Raw genomic sequence first — 19,341 nt, forward strand, 5'->3', positions numbered from 1 at the left:
TTAGTTGATGATAGACGATTGAAACTGGAGTTTCTTACATACATTCACAGAGGTACTAGAAATCCCTGACTTTCCAAGGACATCTCTGCATTATTTTATTGTATGTGACAGGCAGTGGAGATAGTAGGCAGCTACATATGTGGTAAAGGGGTTCCCCAAGGAGAGATGCAGAATATGAACTGATTGATGTTTCAGTCAAGGATACCTCAAGATCATCTCTGAAACACAGCTGATGCTAAGCTACATGTTCTGTTAACCCACATCATTTCCAGAAAGATGAGACTGCTTTTGAGAGACTCCAGTTAAAAGCCACTAAAGATGCATAATGAAAATGAAAATATGAATATTGTAAAGGTTGTAAGAAAATGAGCTCTGATCAGGAGTAGTTGGTGTTCGTATGCCCTCGTGGAAATGTACAAGCTGTACAGGATGTTGACAGCACCATGTGACCAGAAACAGGTGGTACCCTCATTTCTATTCTGGGAACCATGTACAGTATTTGGGCAACTGCACATGTCTGCCAGTCCCATTAACATAAAGACTCAGTTTAATGTCGACTCTACTGTATGTCCATCTGGGTCCATTTTGTTATTTATTTCAGCTATCTAAAACATCAATCATGCTGTAAAAGAGGGTCCATCATTTTGCACCAACAATCAAATAGGCAGAAAGCTGTTGTAGAAGGGGCAGGGAACCAACTTCTATATTGACATGAGGCTCAATAGACCAGAATGCAATACATGATTTTTCTTTACCAGAATATGACTAACCTGAAATGCTCAGGCAAGTTTATACCCCTTCTCTGTGCAAGGCATTTTGGGAAATGTAGGAAATCAGAAAGAGATACAAAAAAGAAGATTATGGCCCCTAATATAGGACTCCTAATAATAAATACTGCAGGACCGATTGATGATATCTTATCTATAAATGGGTGAACTTTTCCTTTAAGATGTTTCTGCATGATGTCAATCTGCAGAGTCTCACTTTGGCCCAAATGTGTGGCTGCATCCATGTGAGATTGGCAACGCTGCAGGCTATAGCAGAGTGCAGCGCACACACACAGGCAGTCAGCCTGAATAAAACTGGAGAAGGGCACAGGGGCACAGTGGGTAAACACCTCAGTTAATGTGGTTTTGCTCACTGTCTCCTCTGCTATGGCCCCTTCAATCTCAGCAAGCAGGATTTATTTGAAATTATTAAGATCAGAGGAAGGGAACGGATAAGCTAGTGAGCATATTTTTAAAGAATCATATAAATACACAAACTAATAAGCACAAAATGACTGTTTTGCAACCCATACAGGTAAAGTCTCCATATCTTTTGATTCAGCCAGAATTTGAATGAGGTCAAATGCATACGGTACAGAGATGGCAGCCAACTAGCAGAACTATAGTGTGTAAAATCCCCTCTTTTTTCCTGGCAGTGTTGTGTCCTGGAGGCAGCGCTCCCACACAACAGACGGGACTCCCACCACACAGCCTGCAGGGTGGAGCTGTCTCACTGTAAAAAATGCTGCCAGCAACACCGGGTGTCCAATCACTCAGTCACAGAGGGGAGAGCTGATGCAGAACGCTGCTGTTTTCCCATTTTTGTAAAATTAGCCGTGATGCCGTGTTGGGAAAGTAGCCTGAAGGCTTAGAGATGAGGCCTTGGGACCAGAAGGGTGCCTGTTCACACTCTGAAAAAGATAGAAAAATGTGAATGTGGTGCATTATCGAGCCTGTAGGGAAATTTAGTTTTCATTTTACCCTTTTCAATTTATTTATATATCTCTGTGTCTTCTCATAAGGATCTGAATGGAAGCTAATGTGTTGTCTCTGGCTGTGTATGCCACAACAAGTGCGTGTATTATTCACAGATAATGAGGGAATCCTCAAAGGAAGCTACCAAAGCTGCTCACTGGAAATAAGCAGCGCCTGGTACTGGCTTCGCTGGGTTTATTGGTTGTGGCAGAGATTTCACATTTGCTTGCTCTTATGTGTGTGACTGAATCAGTACCTGCTCACAACGTCCAGCTAATATGCAGCCTGAGGACTCATTCTCTGTAAGAGAATCAGTTATGTGTATAAAACATAAAGAATGATGAAAATAAGGTGTCTTGCTTTATCAACTTGGAATCAAATTTGACTCCATGTGAGTTACAGGAGCCTTGACGGGCCCTTTATGGCCCTTTATGGCACTCTAGCCCAGTAGAAACATTTTTAAAGCACATCTTTTATTGAAAGTGCCACAATTAGCATATCGTTTGTGTAGTAAACGATATCCCTGGGAATATATTACCCAGTAAATTATTTCTCCCAGTGGTAAACAGTGCAACACTGGGTGCTTTAAATTCATCAGTAACATTACAGGTGAATTTACTGGGAAGATATGACTTTTATTCATGTAATAATTCTTTTCATGTACACTGTGCATTTACTGAAAAAAGACAAGGTTTTTGAATGTGATTCAAGTGTGTACAGTATGATCATATGTAAACCAACCCACTTTTGGGTGTTGGTAGAGGATATACATGTACAAAATAAGTTTTAGCTTATTGGCCCTGGTTGGGAGTAATGTTGATTTTAGGTATTTACACATTTTATAATTTACATAAAGAATACTATCAGGAGTATTTGTTCCGAATGATTTCAAACTCATACTGAGTAAAATAAAATTGTTTAACTTGTAAATTTTATTGTTAATATTTTGCTACTTGAATGAGGTTTAGCTTGACTTTAAGCCTCAATTGAAAATAATTTCAATTCAGACAGGTCTATGACTAAATTATGGTTAACTCCTCACTAATCTTCTTTTCATCTGTATGCTACATGGATCTATTATAATACCTAGACCTTATAAGGTCTTATAATACATCCATGGTGTGCTAACAGTAGTTAGCAGATAGATTGCTCTAAGCAAACAAGCTCATAAGCATTATGAGCTGATCTCCTTTCGTGGAAACACGATATAATGTTTTAACTGTATCAGATTTTGTATCTGTTATTCATTTTAACACATCAACAATAATCAAACTAGGAAAATATAGCTGTGTGGGAAGATGCCCCTAAACCAGGAGTAGCCTTGCCCCAGATTTGAATTTTTCACATTTCTAAAAAATATTAGGAAAAAAGCAAAATGGCAGCCCTTACTGCATGCAGGCAACACATTGACACTTACTGGCATTTTGTGTGCCACAGACTGAGTTGTAGGTTGGTGTCTTGCCATTTACTATTGTATACATATATGATACATATTATATTGTATATATTATGATGTTTTATATTTGACAGAAAAGCTGTGGTCAGTCAGTGTAGTCCAAACGGGGGCGCCATGATGGAGGACAGGCCCAGCAGGCTGCTCTGAGTCTGTGTGGAGGCTCGCGGGAGGGACGAGCCTCCTCCACACTGCTGCCATTGGCTCCTGCGACGTTATAAATACAGGCAAATGGCTTTTTACCGGCTCAGAGCAGGCGGAGACACCGGGGGAAGGCAGGCAAGCTGGGAGTTACCGCGACCGCAGCTGTCGCTTCACATCTCGACGCACATACAGGATTGGACTCATTTTTTTATACTTAATCCCGACTGAAATCAATGAAGGAGAGACGCTCGTGTCAGAAATTATCTCTGAAATCCGGCATGGATCCCAGTCAGAGTGTTAAGTGTAAGATAGTGGTGGTGGGAGACAGCCAGTGCGGGAAGACTGCCCTGCTTCACGTGTTCGCCAAGGACTGCTTCCCTGAGGTGAGACCCTGTAAACCCCGCAGACTGATGAACATGACGCTAATTAACCTGCTTTTATTAATACACAGTGCACTGATAACCAAACATGTCGTGCTTTTATGGAGATGGATGTGTCAGCTGGGTTAATGCTCCAATAATGATGAAGGACACGCATTGTGTATATGAAATATGTGTGTGTGTATATATAATAAATTTAGGTCTAATAGTGGTAACAGTGCTGTAGTATTAGGATACTAGTTGAGTTTTTAGAAGCTTAATTTTTGGTAATTTTCATCAAAGTTTAAGATGTAAACATTTCCATTTCCTGCAGAGCTACGTCCCCACAGTGTTTGAAAACTACACCGCCAGTTTTGAAATCGACACGCAGAGGATTGAGCTCAGTTTGTGGGACACCTCAGGTAATTATGCCGTCACCATCACCTCTCTGTTTGCCTCATGTTGTGTGTCACTGTAAATCATTTCTTGTGAAATGTCGGGACATGTCCAAGCAGGCAGGTCACTTGCACAAACCCTCCTGCCACTCCTCTGGACATGCAAACTGCTCCCTGCTGATTAGAGATGATCAGATAGGGATAAAATTCCATCCACTTCTGGCCATATTTTCATAAATTAACACTGATGCTGGGGTATTTCCCTCAAAATGTCTAAATCATGAGATATAAAGAGGCCCAGGCTTGCATTTTTTTGAATAATGAAATTAATCTGTGACCCATTTTAATCAATAAAGCTGGGTTAATCCTTTTCTCATAGTCTGGAGTTCCTGTTCCTACAAGTCAGACACATTTCCCGTCAGATTAGTAAGTGGCTCACCTTTTACCTACATTGAAACATGAGTAGTTTAGTGTTAACACAGAAATGCCTCAAAGTGCTGGATTTGATTAATGAATTCTTCCCAGCTGAGCAATGCTACAGCAGAAACCGGAAAGGAAAGATAATGATCGGCTGAATGGAGGCATATTCAAACATCTGGAGAACACATTTTGAAATTCTTCCTATTTCGGTTTTGGGGAAAGTTTAGTTGTGCAACACGTGTACTGGCTCTCTCCAGCTTTTATCGCTTGTTGGTTGGACTTTGTGTTCAGGGTCCAAACCAGCTGCTGCATCCCCTGTGTGTGCTTAAATGTGTGTGTAAACAAACCCACTTTCCCATCCATCAATGCCGGAGCAGTGAATAGCACAGCAGTCAGGCGTGAGTGAGGCGTATGTTGCGTGTGCGAGCATGTGGTCTGTCTGTGTGTGTGTGTGTGTGTGTGTGTGTGTGTGTGTGTGTGATGGGCAGGGACGAGCCAGCTGTTGCTGGTCTCTGGCCTGGAATTGCTGAGCGATGTTTGTTTGAGTAACTTTTGTCGAACGTAAAGATCAGCGTGAAACTTTTTTTTCTCCTCCAAAAGAAACAAAACTGCAGAATCAATTTACAAATTCTGATTTTACATTTCAACAGCTGGACGTCTTTTGAGCAGCAAAAGCAGCATTTTTATAGCAAAGTTATATTTTTTTTTGGCCTTTTGTTGTGTTTTGTACTTAAGAGGAAATGAAAAGGAAAGCATTAGCAGATAATCCTCATTTCGAGGCTCAGTAACACTACAAGCAAGCAAAACAAGGAGCTCAAATCTCAAATTCTTGCTCCCCTGCTGTATGTGTGTGTGTGTGTGTGTGTGTGTGTGTGTGTGTGTGTGTGTGTGTTGTGGAAGTGGAAAGGCGACGAAATCAAAGCAGGCCAGAGTGAGAATTTTGTTTTTATTGCGCTGTGTTGGCTGGCCGCCTGGAGCCATTTTTCTTTTTCTCTCTGCCTCATAAAACAACAAGAGGGGGGACGCGGCTCCTATTAGATCAGTGGGTCTGAGATGGAGCTAGACCCCCCCCCCCCAAAACACATGCACACAAACCTACTGACTGATTGATACAGCTTTCGGCTTGACTGGTCCCTTTGTAGAGACACCCGTCGGCCATGGCCAATCAAATCGATCCCTTATCTCCTGAGGCGTGCTGGGGAGGGTGTGTGTGTGTGTGTGTGTGTAACCCCAGCATGCACTTGGACAAAGACCAGGACGCAGAGACGGAGACAAACACCTGGGACTGCCACCCCCTCTCACTCAAAAACACACACCTACACACATGGTGGTGGTCTTTTGTTCTGCAGTGATAAGTGGCCTAATGAGCGGCCTGGTGTGTATATGTATGTGTGTGTTGGTGTGTGTTTTTAAAAGGGAGGTTGATGGGAGTAATTCAGGTCATTAAGGTAAATGCCTGCCAGTTGTATTGCCTTCCATTTGTCCCCCACCCTGCTTGTCTGTGCGAGCTTTGCTTCCCGGACTCAGGGTGGGGCCTGTTGGGGCCGAGGCGCAGCCTTTGATGCTTCGCATGTCTTTCACCAGCAGAGGAAGCGGTTTACGCTGTCTGTCTGGCGGCCCGCATGTCTAAATGAGCTGCAAAGGTGTTTGTTTGAGAGTCAAACAGGAGGATAGGAAGACAGTGAAGGTAAACAACCCCTGTTGCTCAGCGCCTGTGTGCCTGAGGCCTCTTCTCATTTAGAGTTGAAATGAGCACAAAAGCATCTCAAAGCCTATAAGTAGGTAATCTCAGGCAGGGCTGCAACTAATTACTAATTTCATTATTGACAATTTACTTTTTAAAATGCTAGAAAATAGCAAAAAAAACAGCAAGGACACTTTCCCAGAGCCCAAGGTGATGTCTTTAAATTGCTTGTCCAACAGGTCAAAACCCAAAGATATTTAATTTACAGTCCTAAAAAAAAAAAAAAAAAAAAAAAAAAAAGAGACAAGCAGAAAATCTCACATTAGAGAAGCTGGAACCAGCAAATGTTTTGGAATTTTTACAATTTGGTGTTTTGTTTTTTTTTTTTTTTTTTTTTTTGTTTTTTTTAACCTGTAATAAATGGATTTTATGACTACATGGGGGCAGCACAACAAGCTGTAAACAACACTGACATACTTGTGGCTAATGGCTAACGTGTTAGCAAACAGTTGCTTATTTACACATCCAGCAGATACGGAGCAATATTCACATTCATTCATTCATTTCATGATAAGTCCAGTACTCACTCTCCTTTTAGCTCTGGTTTGTTGTCCACCAACTCCTGAGAAATATACCTGGCTCTCAAGCTGCTTAATGTTCCACTATGTTCACAAGCTAGCCACTAACTTTGTCTGACTGCTGTTTGGTGGGTTTATTATAGCTTTTTTCGCTGAAAACAGCTGCTTGTTGCGTCTGGAAAGAATGCTATGAGAGTGGTGAAAGTTAACCAAAACAGTAAAGTTTTGGGCTGGGAAACAAAACAAATAGCTGAAAGACGCTGAAAAGGTCCGTAGAACTGGGAGGAACGGCAGAGTCTGGTTTATAATTCTGTGGGTTCATCACTATGAGTGACCCCTTTCACATTACACATAGTCATCTGACCCATTGGTTATAATAAAATGTTGATTAGAGTAGCTTTAAAATTGCTGTTCTTTCATTTTCTGTCAATCAACTAATCGTTTCAGTGCTAATCCCAGGCTCATGGAAGATTGATTAAACAGATTGCGCACCTTTGCACTGGTAAAATAGTCATAATGTACTTATGCTGGGGTGGACTGCAGGAAACAGCTTAGTATTTTTCTTACTTCAGAAATCCGTCTGAGATTTTTGTTCCAACTTTCTTTGGCGATTTTCCAAAGCTGGGAAAAATAAAAGCTTCAATAAATTCTTACCATAAAGGCACAGGAACACTCATTTTCACATCAAGGACTCCCAAAGAGACACACATGTTAGACCCCATGGAACTCATTTGATAATCCTGGGGAACCTCATGGGAAAGTTCTTGTTGTTTTGTGTTAATGCTGATTTGAACAGCTGCCGACTCTGCACATTAAAAGATGACCCACTTTAAAAAAACAGGAAGACAGTCAGTCAGATAAAGTAGTTTTAAAGGGAAATACATAATGACAGAGGTCATCGTTTCAGTTAGAGGAGCCCAGATTATCAATTCCTTCTGTAGTTTCTAGAGCATGTTGCATGTGCTGTTTCCCCTGCAATACTGGACAGTTTAACTATGGGACTTTTTCATGCACTCCGTAAGCTCCTCACACTCACTGTGCCCCCTCCATTCCTCTGTCGGCAGCCATTGTTGCATTGGATCACATTTCTGGGCTCAGCGAATTGGAGCCGCATGTCTGGCATTCCTCAGACTAAAGGTTTCTACTTCTTCCTCTACAAAGACCCCTATTGTACCCAGCAGGCCCAGATCCTTAGCGGAGTGAAAGAGAAGTGGCGTGGTTCACTAAAGCCCTACCTCGTTTCCAAGGGGAAATTGAATCACACTGGAATTTGCCGACTGGCGAGAGAGCCTTGAGCCAACGGTGGTGATACAGTGTATGAAGTAAAGGACAGTGGGAGAGATTAATAGACTTCCTGTCTACTAATGTCGTGGAAAGGCTTTCTGCGTGATGTTGCACCTGACATTAAAATCTGTGTCCGGTCTTGACACTGAACACCTTGCATTCTTGGCTCGCCGTGTCCTGCCTTTCACCTGCTCAAATGTGCTGCCTGTTTGAATGCACGTTAAACTTCATTTGGGTTTTTGTATTAGTTGTAACGTAGAGTCATACTTGATTCACACTTTGTTGTTAGCGTGGCACCTCCCAGAGATAATTTATGTGGATCTTTTATAGTGTGTTTTAGGTGCATTCACATCTGGTAGTGTTTAACTCTGATATGTGAGATGAGATCTGAGAGATCTGAGAGATGAATGTTTGTCTTGTTGGACACTTATCCACGATAAGTTACATTTCACAAAAACAACTGGATCAAAAGGGAGGCAGAACAACCATATACACTAGGGCTGGGTATTTCTTTTTTCCTATACTTTAATCAGATATTTCCTGATCTAAATCATAACTTTGCTGATTTTTAGAGTGTCTTTTTCAGCCAAAAGTATTGGTTGTCTGCTTGTGTTAAAGGGTCCAGTATGTAAGATTTAGTGGCATTTAGCGTTGAAATTTGAATACCACTTGGATCATCCTCCCATTCCAAGCGTGGAGAGGAAACTACGGTGGTCGTGAAAGTTGCGAAAGGCCCTACCTAGAGCCAGTGTATTGGTTTGTCCGTGCTGGGCTACTGTAGAAACATGGCGACCTCCGTGGAAGGGGACCCCCTCCCTATGTAGATAAAAACGGCTTAAGGTAATGATAACACAACGTTTCTTATTTTCAGGTGATTATACACTAATTAAAACATACTTATAAAGATAATATTCCATCCTAAATGTTACATACTGGACTTTTTTTTTTTTTAACTTAAACACTGAAGCATCGAGAAGTTTGGTATATTTTATTAAATGGAAAAAATGTATAGTATATATTCTTCAAACTAAGGTATTGAAAAGTATAATTTATGTATAGGTACTGAAACTCTTCAGTTCAGCAGTGTCTTATTGTATTATAACGTATCTTATCGTAACATATTGTATCATAACATTGTATATATTGTAACATCACACTGTAATATAAAATATAACATATATTGTATCTAAACATATAGTGTAACATAGCATATTGTTTCGTAACATATTGCATCATAACATGGTATTTTAACATAGTGTCACTCATAACATATTTCATCATAACACAATGCATCATAAAATGTCTTACAGATAGCATATCTTATTGTAACATAGCGTATTGTATCACTACATATCATTTCGGAAAGTATCTTAAACTATCTTATCTTCCAGTAACATACCATATTGTAACATATCTCATTTATTATCATAACTTGTGTTATGGTAACGTATTGTATCGTAACATCAAAACTTAACATGTCTTATAGTGGCATTGTAATGTATCATCACATCTTAACAGATCGTATCATAAAATATATAGCATTGTAGCGTAGCATTTCTTATCATATTGTAATGTAACATAGCGCATCATCATACTGTATTTATATCATATTAGCATGATGCCATATCAAATTTTAAATGGAAGGATGGCAGTGTTTGCAGCAACAGATATCTTGGTAACCACAGCAACTGCAGCTGATATTGGTTCAGGTTACTTCAGTTTAAATTGCCCTTTGTCTTCTCTGTTTGTGTTTAATGTGTCTGGCTTGTGAAAGGTTATATATTTAATAAGCTCGATGGTGTAGGAAGGCTGGACGTGCCTGTCGCTGTTTTTTGTTTCTACAGGTGTCCCTGATGGCTTAACGCCTCTCCACACACACGCACGCACGCACGCGCTCACATCCCCTCAGCTCAGTTCTGCTCAGCTATGTTAGCTATGCGGTAAATCAGCAAGTCTGCAGACCTGTTGCCATACCTCCAGACTGTCAGACGCAGCTGGCTTACCTCGAGACTGTGTGAGATAGTAAATTTCCATGTCATAAAGCCATTTGTTTGGAGGCTTCCTACAAAAAGTGGGATGTCTTGAACATCACAAAATATTTTAGAACTGTATTTTAGATAGGCAACATCAGGAAATTTGTGGCTATCCATGAACATCTGGGAATTTGAATGAGTCACATTACATGAATAGGGCAAAATGTATTTTGCAACTCGTTTCATGTGTATTTATTGCATTAAGTGGTGCTTTTCCTCCCAGCTGTGGCAACCAGCCTGAAAAAGCATATTAACAAACCAGGAAGGAATATTTTTTACATATTGGAAGAGTTTCTACTTAGTCATTTGTTTTTGGGGGTTTTTTCATCAGGACCACACTGGACGTTCGGTATTGTTTCACATTATACTGTATCCTCTCCTGTCATTGTGCACAGCAGTGTTCATTTGGTGTTAGCAAGGTACAAAGGAGAATATGTTTAAGAGCAGGCGAGGGGGCTGGAGAGTATGTGTCAGTGTGTGTGTCTTTAAAGGGCAGAGAGGGTGGACAGGGTGTGTGTCTTCCTTCCAGATTTAGAGATCCTGTGGGAGAACAATGACAGGAGCTAATTAGATGACAGTCACCAGGTCTTTGTGTGTGTGTGTGTGTGTGTGTGTGTGTGTGTGTGTGTTTGCTCTTGGATTTCCTCTTATCTTTCCAGTTGGCAGGAAGATGACCTTTTTAAGCAGAGTTTAGTCTCAGACGCAGGCCTAATGCAGTTACGACTCCGCTATAAATGGCAGAAAAGAAACGTCTCCTGCTAAAAGTCTTCTGAAAGCAGACCTATACACACACTTCAACACGCCACATGCAAATTGTGAAATTGACTTTACTCTTCATTTTCCAGTTTATGTTGTGCAGCTTGAAATGGTTTGCAGCGAACTTAGGGGATTTGCAGCTATAAATACTCTAATCTCCAGGTAAATTCACAGGAATATGTGCAGACACTTTGAAAACAAGACCTCACACACTGCACCCAGCAACTCAGATATGTGTGTTTCCTCTCTTTGCATTGGCAAAAACAATCAATTCATTGTAAAATGTCAACAGACTCTACAGCTTACCCATTCAGTCGCAGGGTCTTATTTTTCCAGTGATTGGTTCCAGGCAGTGAGGGCGGGGGGAAAAAACCTTCAAACAATGCAATGTGGTTGTGATTGATTGTGAGACAGCCATGAAAACTGGGCAATAAATTCTTGCGGGGGATCCCACATTCCTCCTCGCCTTGTACTTCCTGTGCTGTGTCGATGATAGCTGCTCAGTCGGGCCTTTTTTTTTTTGTTTAGGCGGTGTCACCTATCAGACGGCTTTCCAAAAGATCCTTGGGGAGTGAGTCGGGAAAGCAGAAAGTCGTTGGGAAATAACAAGCCTGTTCCCATCTGAAACACATCATGTTTAGATCAAGACATCAAAATAATTTATTTTGTGTAATTTCTGGCGTCCATAGTTAACTGACTTTCAGTTTTTGAAACAATAAAAGGCATTAAGGCAGAAATTAGCTGCATCCTGGATGGCCTGTGTGTATCAACATTTGGAAAAGTGATACTGTGGGATTCAGGCTTTGAGCACGCTATTGCGTTTTTAAAACATAAAATGCCTTGTCACTACAACCTCCCTGCGCCAAATGTCCTCCATACAATCAAGGATTGTTATACTGTTGCGTGGATTGTAAATTGGTGTCTGTACGTGTAGCCAAATTTTAGGTTTGTTGGAGAGAAACGGCACTCCGATATAAGGTTGGCAAGGATTGTATCTTTTTGCTGTCCAAAAAGAGGACAGTCTTTAGTCTGTCGGTCATTAAACAATCTAGCATTAGCTGACTGTAATTTTCCAGCTCGACGTGATATAGCTAGATAGCAGTCGAGTACTGTTCGACAGCTAATGCTAGCAGATAGTAAATAATAGTTGGAGTGCCTTGTATACTTTTTAAGTCCATCACATCAATATCTTAATCGGGATCAACGGAGCCTTCAGAGCTGAGCCGCAGCTTTTCCTGTCCATCTGGGACATTATAACGTTAGCTAACTTTAGCTAACGTAACTTCTAGCACATCTGATATCTTCAGCTTTAATTGTCAGACGCGACTTACCGGCAGTTTGTCATAAGTACCAGAAGTGGGAAAAACTAAATAGCAGGCATCACTAAATATAATTCCACTTTTAAATATGGGGCGAAGAATAATGAAAATCACATTTTTAGCATAGTAATGTAGTTGTTATAACTGAATGTGCGCTACAGTGGATTAGTGTGGTTTTCTAGATACAGATGAATTGTCAAGTTCTTTTGAAGGCAAAATATTGATTTTAAATATTTGTCAGCAGCACAACCCTGGTCAAACAAAGGTGTTATGTCTAATATTATCATATAATTTTAATATTACGTTGTTGCACTCACTAGGTGTACAGCTGTCACAGTATTGTTTATTGTCCCCGTTGGATGGAGCAGTGGCCCCTGGACATTCCTGGCTCAAACACATCGGAATGTATGATTATGGACATAGATACAGTTCAGATTTCTGTATGCAGCAGTGGTGCATTTATTGTGCACACATTGGCTAGTGTCATGCTTCGTTGTGCGAGGCCCAGGCCTGGAAGGAAGCGTGGGTTGTTTAAATATCGTCTCCCGTGTGTGTGTGTGTGTGTGTGTACATTCCTGGCTTTTCTCCACAGCAGTGTTTAGAAAGGACCTCCCAGGGGAACCTTCAGTTACCAAAAACAAAATTCTCCAGATTCTTGGCAGCCGGTTGTGTGTGGTCAGCTCTTGGTCGTCATGTGATCTTGACTCACCTTGACATGACGCCACCCTCCCCTCCCCTCCGGAGATGTTTAAGTCTGGCGGAGAGGTGGGCGTCTCCCTCACATATGGTTTCAATTTTGAGGAGGGAGTCATTTTCTCGCTCTGAAGTTCTCCGGAGAGGATTTCTTCAACAAGTGATCTTGTCATAGTCAGCACATTTTTTTTCTACCAATGCTGCATTATTTGTTTTTCTCGCCTGGTTGCTATGGATTATGGCTGAGCTGCAATCGTGTCATATGAGAATAACTGTCAGAAATGCTTAATGCAAGTTTAAAGCCATGATTTGGCCGTGTTCATGCATTCCAGAAAATATGTTTGAGGTTTTCAGTAGATTTGGTTGCTGCCCCTCATTTCAATGCAGGTATTTCCTTTTCAGTGAAGCTACAATAACCCAGTAAAAAGGTCCTTCTACCATCTCAGTCTTGAACCTGTGCTAATCCAAACTTGTGACACAATTTGTCCAATTTTCTGTTCTAACGCACCAATAGAGAGGTTTTTCCAGGTGTCCCTGGAGCTGGATCCCTGTTAAGATGATCTCAAAATAGCATTGAGCATCAAATTTAGTCAGTCATGAGGCGAGTGGTTGAAGTGATTTTGAACTGAAAGAAAGACATTAGTATGTGTCTGTGTCCTTGCCTAACAGCTTCAAAGACCAGCCAAATAGAATCTGAATGTTGCGTGAATACTTTTTCAGTTTAAGTGTTTTCCTTTTTGTTTCAGGATCTCCCTACTACGACAACGTGAGACCTCTCTCCTATCCAGACTCTGACGCTGTCCTCATCTGTTTCGACATCAGCCGCCCTGAAACACTCGACAGCGTACTGAAAAAGGTTTCATTCATTCATTCATTCATTCAAGAAGCGATCATCAAGCCTTTGATAACCTCAGTAGAAGACTTGAGCCTTGAAACATTCCTTTACTTTAAAGTCTGTTCACTTTGACTTTCTTTGGTCTGCTGACAAAGGCCATGTTGCATTTAACTGGATCAAAAGTTCTACAGTCAAGAGATGTTTTTTGTTTTTTTTTTTTTTTTTTGTAGTCACGTGAGATCTTGTGATGTGTAGTGGTGAAGCTGTAGTGCGACTGGAAGGTCGCTGGGTCAAATCCCCATAGCGGCTAGAACAAGGAAGAAACGCTCTCTGTGGTGTAGCCACCAGTTACTCACATGGAGCTGCTGGTGGTTAACATCTGACTGTGGTCGTACTGGCTGACTCCCACATGTCAGTGTATACTGAACATAAAGCAGGACAGGCAGCATCAGTCATCTGACTGGTGGAAGGCTTTGATGGTACTTAGAAAAAGTTGGCTAAAAATGTAAAAGCATTGTTTTCTACAGTAAAACGCAGCTGCCATGTACTTTTTGAAAGGAACTTCCTGTTTTCGTGGTGTTTATTTTAGGTGTCCATAAAAGTTACACATGACCAAGTTTCTGGCACAAAGCCAGTCACATCTGCCCTAAATTAGAGGTCTTCACAGGTCTGGATTTTGGACCCAATGGAAATCCTACAACCTGGCATCAATATATTGGTTTCCAAAGGAGGAGCCCCAGTCTGACAGGAACCCAAGAACATGTAGACATGATCTCAGTAGACCACATGGATCCAAAATGTGGTTGACCCAAACAGAGAAAATAGACAAATAGAGAGAGAGAACACCAACGCTGACAGCAGAATGATGCCACCAATTAATGAGCAGCCGCGGCTGACAGAGCAGCAATACACATTATTTTTCCAGCACATGACAAAACACATTTTTCTCCTGCGATGATTACGACGCACCTCGTGATCAGAGCTGATAACTAGTGCGTTCAGATCCAATCGGGTATTAGACAAACTGGCACACAGACCCAAGACCTGTGGCAATACAACAGGAATCAACCCACACCCAATCAGACTTAGGGTGCTTTCATGTTTGGTGTTTGATCGTGTTGGCGTTAGCTAGCTAACCATTATATCATCTTGTACATCTATTTTGCACACTGTATCATTAGCAGTAATTACAAAATATGTTAACCAGTTGCTCTGGTTAACTGGGCTGTCTGCTCACAAGCTACAATGTGAGTGTCTTTTTAAATAAAATTGAAAGTCTGGTGATCAAACTGTTTTATTAATGTTAGTCAAAGGTCATGTTCCAGACAATGAGTGTCTAGAATAGAATTAACATTGGTCTAGGCTTTTAGTCAAGTGGTGTTTGTGCATACAGCAAGTGACCGACACACCGTACAAAACAGCTTCCTCTTTGGACGTTGATGAAGTTGATCCCCTGACCAGCCAGCCAGCCCTGAGGCACATTAGCCTCAGATTAAAGCCCCAGGAGAAATACCATTGATTACAGAGCGTTTATTGTTGTCAGGGAGGAAACATGGGGATTATTTGTAGTTCCTTTCCAGGATTCAAAGCGTGAGGGGCTTCAGGAAGTAGCAGCTTTAACCTTTGTACTTGAAGGGCGGGTGACGGGGGGGTGGACGGACTCATGGGATCTTGTGTTAGGTCATTATGGCCAACATGCATTTTTTAACACATATTTGAAAATGATGATTTAACTGCAGTTAAGTGTTCAAACATTAGGTTTTGCATGATCTATATATGTGGTCTACTGGGAAAATGTTGCTAAATATTGATCTTCTGCTCATATTATACATTTACATTACAGCGGTGGTAGATAATTTCCCATTTTTCTTGCTACTATCGAATAAATTAAGAGGAAACATTGTCTTCTCTCTGAATGTTGCATCACTGCAAGCTTTTGTCTTTCTCCACAGTGGAAAGGGGAGATCCAGGAGTTCTGTCCCAACACCAAGATGCTGTTGGTTGGATGTAAGTCAGACCTGCGCACTGACCTGAGCACACTGGTGGAGCTTTCCAACCACAGACAGACACCAGTCTCTTATGACCAGGTATGCAGATTAAGTGTTGTAAATTGCGCCAGATTTTTGAATGAAACAATTAATTAGTAAAGCAGTTTTGTGACTGAAATCATTAATGAATAATCGCTTATTGTACTCTACTCTAAGCCATGTTTAACTGATCCCTACAAGTGAAAATCCTTTCCTCATTGTTGACGCGCGTGCTTAAAACCTCTTTCTAACCTGATCTGCAAGCCTTTTTTCTTCTGGTGGTGACCGTATTTGCCCTCTTCCTCCTCAGGGTTCCAGCATGGCCAAGCAGATCTCGGCGCCCTACATCGAGTGCTCGGCTCAGCAGTCGGAGAACAGCGTCAGAGACATTTTCCACGTGGCCACGCTGGCTTGCATCAACAAAAACAACAAAAACGTGAAGCGCGGCAAGGCCGCCCGCGGCAACAAGAGGATTTCACACATGCCCAGTAGGCCTGACCTGGCGGCTGTGGCCTCGGACCTCCGGAAGGACAAAGCCAAAAGTTGCTCGGTCATGTGACTGATCAGACTGAGGGGGATTAGACAGAGAACAGAGCACAGTGCAAGCAGGAAGCTATGGGGTAACGCTGTTTCCTGCATGTTAAAGGCCCCTTATTTGTCTGGAAAGGGGTTTTATAAGCTTCAATTCATGTACATGTTACTGGAATACTCTGCACCAATGAAAACTCAATGCGTAGTAGCGTCCCAATCCATGTGGCCCCCCGCCCCACCAGATGAGGAAGCTATCTGTCAGCGGACTACCTGCTCGGGGGAGGGATCCGCTTCCTCTGGGAGGACGAAGCGGATGCGGTTGAGGCTTTCCACACCAACAGGAAATGAGCAGGAGGAGTGATGTCATTAGGAGACGCTCATTTGTAAAGGAAGGGTTTAAGAACATGTGATCTTTTGATTGCGAGCCAAAGCCTGCTGCCTGGGTTGGGGAAGAGGAGCTCCTGTTGTTTGTACTGGATTTGACTTTTTGCTCGGAGGGCTTATACAACAACTCGTCACTGTAGTTTGGAACTGATTCACTCTCACCCCTGCTCCTGTAACTGTTAGTCTGTGTGCAGAGGAGATTAGAAGAAGAATTTCTTAGTCCTGCAACAAAGGAAACCTGACGCTGTTTGTCCCCTGTCTCTGATATGTTGTCGGTATAATGTGAAGTCATTGGTGTGTAACTGCATCATTTGTTTTTATTTTAGCTTCATCCTGAAGAGTTTCAACCATGAACAGCTGATCTAGGAGCTGAACGGTTCCTCTGATCACGCCCGAGCTGTTTGAGTCAGACAGCCATTCTGTGCCTGTTTATTTCACCTCAACAGCTATAGATGCATAATGACTCCTCTGTATCATATTGGGGAGCCATAAGCAAAATGGCTCTAAGCTGTTTTCAGCCTCTAGGATCTGGCAAACATTTCCTGAAGTCCATGTGATAAACAATGCAATTTGGCCTTTTATTTTCACTAATTTGTGACACTGTTTTGAAATTAGAAAACAGAAATAATTTGCATAACACGCTTTGAAACCCTTAATGGACCCTTAGTGGGCCAAAAAGCTTTAGTTGACCAACACTTAAAAGAAAATTTGACTTTGATTTTGTGTAAAATAATAAATCCAAACAGGCTAACAGCCAGTTTGCGCTATGAATAATTTTTCCACTGCATTTTAGGGAGGGAGTGGAAATGAAAGCAACAACTAAAGTTTGTTTATTAGGATCTGAAAACATCAGAGTTCTCTGCTTTGGATTTTGTGAAGTGTTCAGACTCTGTTGTTGGGTAAAATCCTTAGAAAAGGCCCGGTCACGCCAGCAATTAAAACAGAGGACATTTGCAGAAAAATCTATTATTTCTAATGGAATTGTCACAATTAGTGGATTCGCTCGTGGGGAAGGAAGTATATCTGTGCAAATTGCGCTTCAAGTTCAACGTTAGTAATTTGTGCCATTGACCAATAGTAAACCATCTTGACAGTGCTGACTTGAGGGAATAGAGAGCCAGAGTCCAAAATGGACGAAGTTATTGCAGCTTATTAGCTTTGTTGCACCATTCACTTTTATTTAACCTCCTCTGTCAGAGTATAAACTGCTCCAGAAAAGAGCAGCAGTTTGCAGACCGTTATGAGACAGGAGTCGATGGTACAAATACTTTTTTTTTTCTTTTTTTTTTATAAACTGTGAACTTATTTTCTTTTTTTTTTTATTTAGCTAACAAGCTTGCTAAATGACACTTGGCAAACTGAATATCTTTGTTTTGGTCAGACAGAACAAACAAATCAAAGACCACACAGTGGGCTAAGAGAAATTTGTAAATTTTATCGCCTAAATGACTAATCGGTTAATCACGAAAATAATCTGCCGATTAATCAATAATGAAAATAATTGTTAGAACTACTTTTATAGAATGACATGTACAATACTGAGAACAAAATGGCAGGAGGGAGTAAATGACAGAGAGAAAATAGAAGCTCATTGTATCTATCTAAGCTATTGTGTGTGACACTTTCTGGTGTGACCAGGCCTAACTCAAATAGGAAGGTTTTGTTTTTAATTATTATTTTTTTTTTTAATTTCAGTGTTTGGGTTTCACGACACTTAGGCCTGTGGGGCTCCTTTCAAAATATGTCATAATGTAAACAACAAATATGTGTCAATTTCAATATTAGACTTTTCTAAAGTCTTGAGAAACAGTGTTTTTTTAAATTTGTGTTTTTTTTTTTTCCTCTAACAACAATGCAATTAAGGAGCTGTTTAAATATCATTGGTATTGATGCACTTTTAATGTAGTTTTTCCAACTTCCCAGTTAGCTTGTTCAAATGCCAGTGCTGTCACATTTGGCAGCTGAGTGGCCCAATGCTTATCTTCATTTTCTAAGCTGTTGTCTCTTCTCCGTGTACATTATCATGTTTTCTTGAATGTTGATGTCACCTTCAAATGTCTTTTGCCAATGTTGTTGCCGCAATATTTATTGAATTATATATTTTCCCTTTAGAATAAATGCAAATGGAATTAAAGAGAAGTGTGTTTTCTGTTCATTGAGAGAAAACATTATGTAAAATGGTAAATTGAAGCCATTTTGATCTTTCACTTCATAAGTTATGGATATATTAAGAGGTTTATGTTCTGCATGGAACTTAATTTACATGTGAAACATTTTGCTCTCTAAGGCCACATTTACACTTCTTTGACAAAAATATCTGACTCAATTTAAATGTTTGCTCACCGGATATATATGAACAAACATGGGGGAAAAACACATTGAATCTGGTGTTTTCAGACCAGGGTTTTAAACCACAGTAGTATGACAAAATAAGGCTGATAGCAATCTGATAGTTGGCACAGATCATATTTTTCTGACCCTTGTGTTATTGGGTTCTCACCAGGTCTCACACTTTCCTCTGAGCTGAGATAACAGCAATCATTTCTGCACAAGTTCAGGCTGCTATCAAGGACATTTTCTTTCTTTTTCATCTTAAAATTGACTTAATATGGAAAGCAATAGCTTGAGTTAGTATTTCTTCCAATTTAAGTCTATTGGAGATGGTAATTTGACTATGTGGTTATTCACTTGTAAACCTAAAAGA

General features: G+C 40.9%; 1 protein-coding gene across 1 annotated transcript; it reads left to right on the forward strand.

Annotated features, from left to right (window-relative positions):
* The first annotated feature begins 3,423 nt into the window (after positions 1 to 3,423).
* rnd3a (Rho family GTPase 3a) lies at positions 3,424 to 18,771 on the forward strand. The gene is made up of 5 exons (XM_044188158.1): positions 3,424 to 3,722; positions 4,033 to 4,120; positions 13,607 to 13,716; positions 15,648 to 15,782; positions 16,033 to 18,771. The coding sequence occupies exons 1-5, from the start codon at positions 3,573 to 3,575 to the stop codon at positions 16,279 to 16,281; spliced, it is 732 nt and encodes a 243-aa protein (XP_044044093.1). The 5' UTR covers positions 3,424 to 3,572; the 3' UTR covers positions 16,282 to 18,771.
* Positions 18,772 to 19,341: the final 570 nt, after the last annotated feature.

This window comes from Siniperca chuatsi, linkage group LG24 (genome assembly GCF_020085105.1).
Source record: "Siniperca chuatsi isolate FFG_IHB_CAS linkage group LG24, ASM2008510v1, whole genome shotgun sequence".
NCBI classification, from domain to species: Eukaryota; Metazoa; Chordata; class Actinopteri; order Centrarchiformes; family Sinipercidae; genus Siniperca; species Siniperca chuatsi.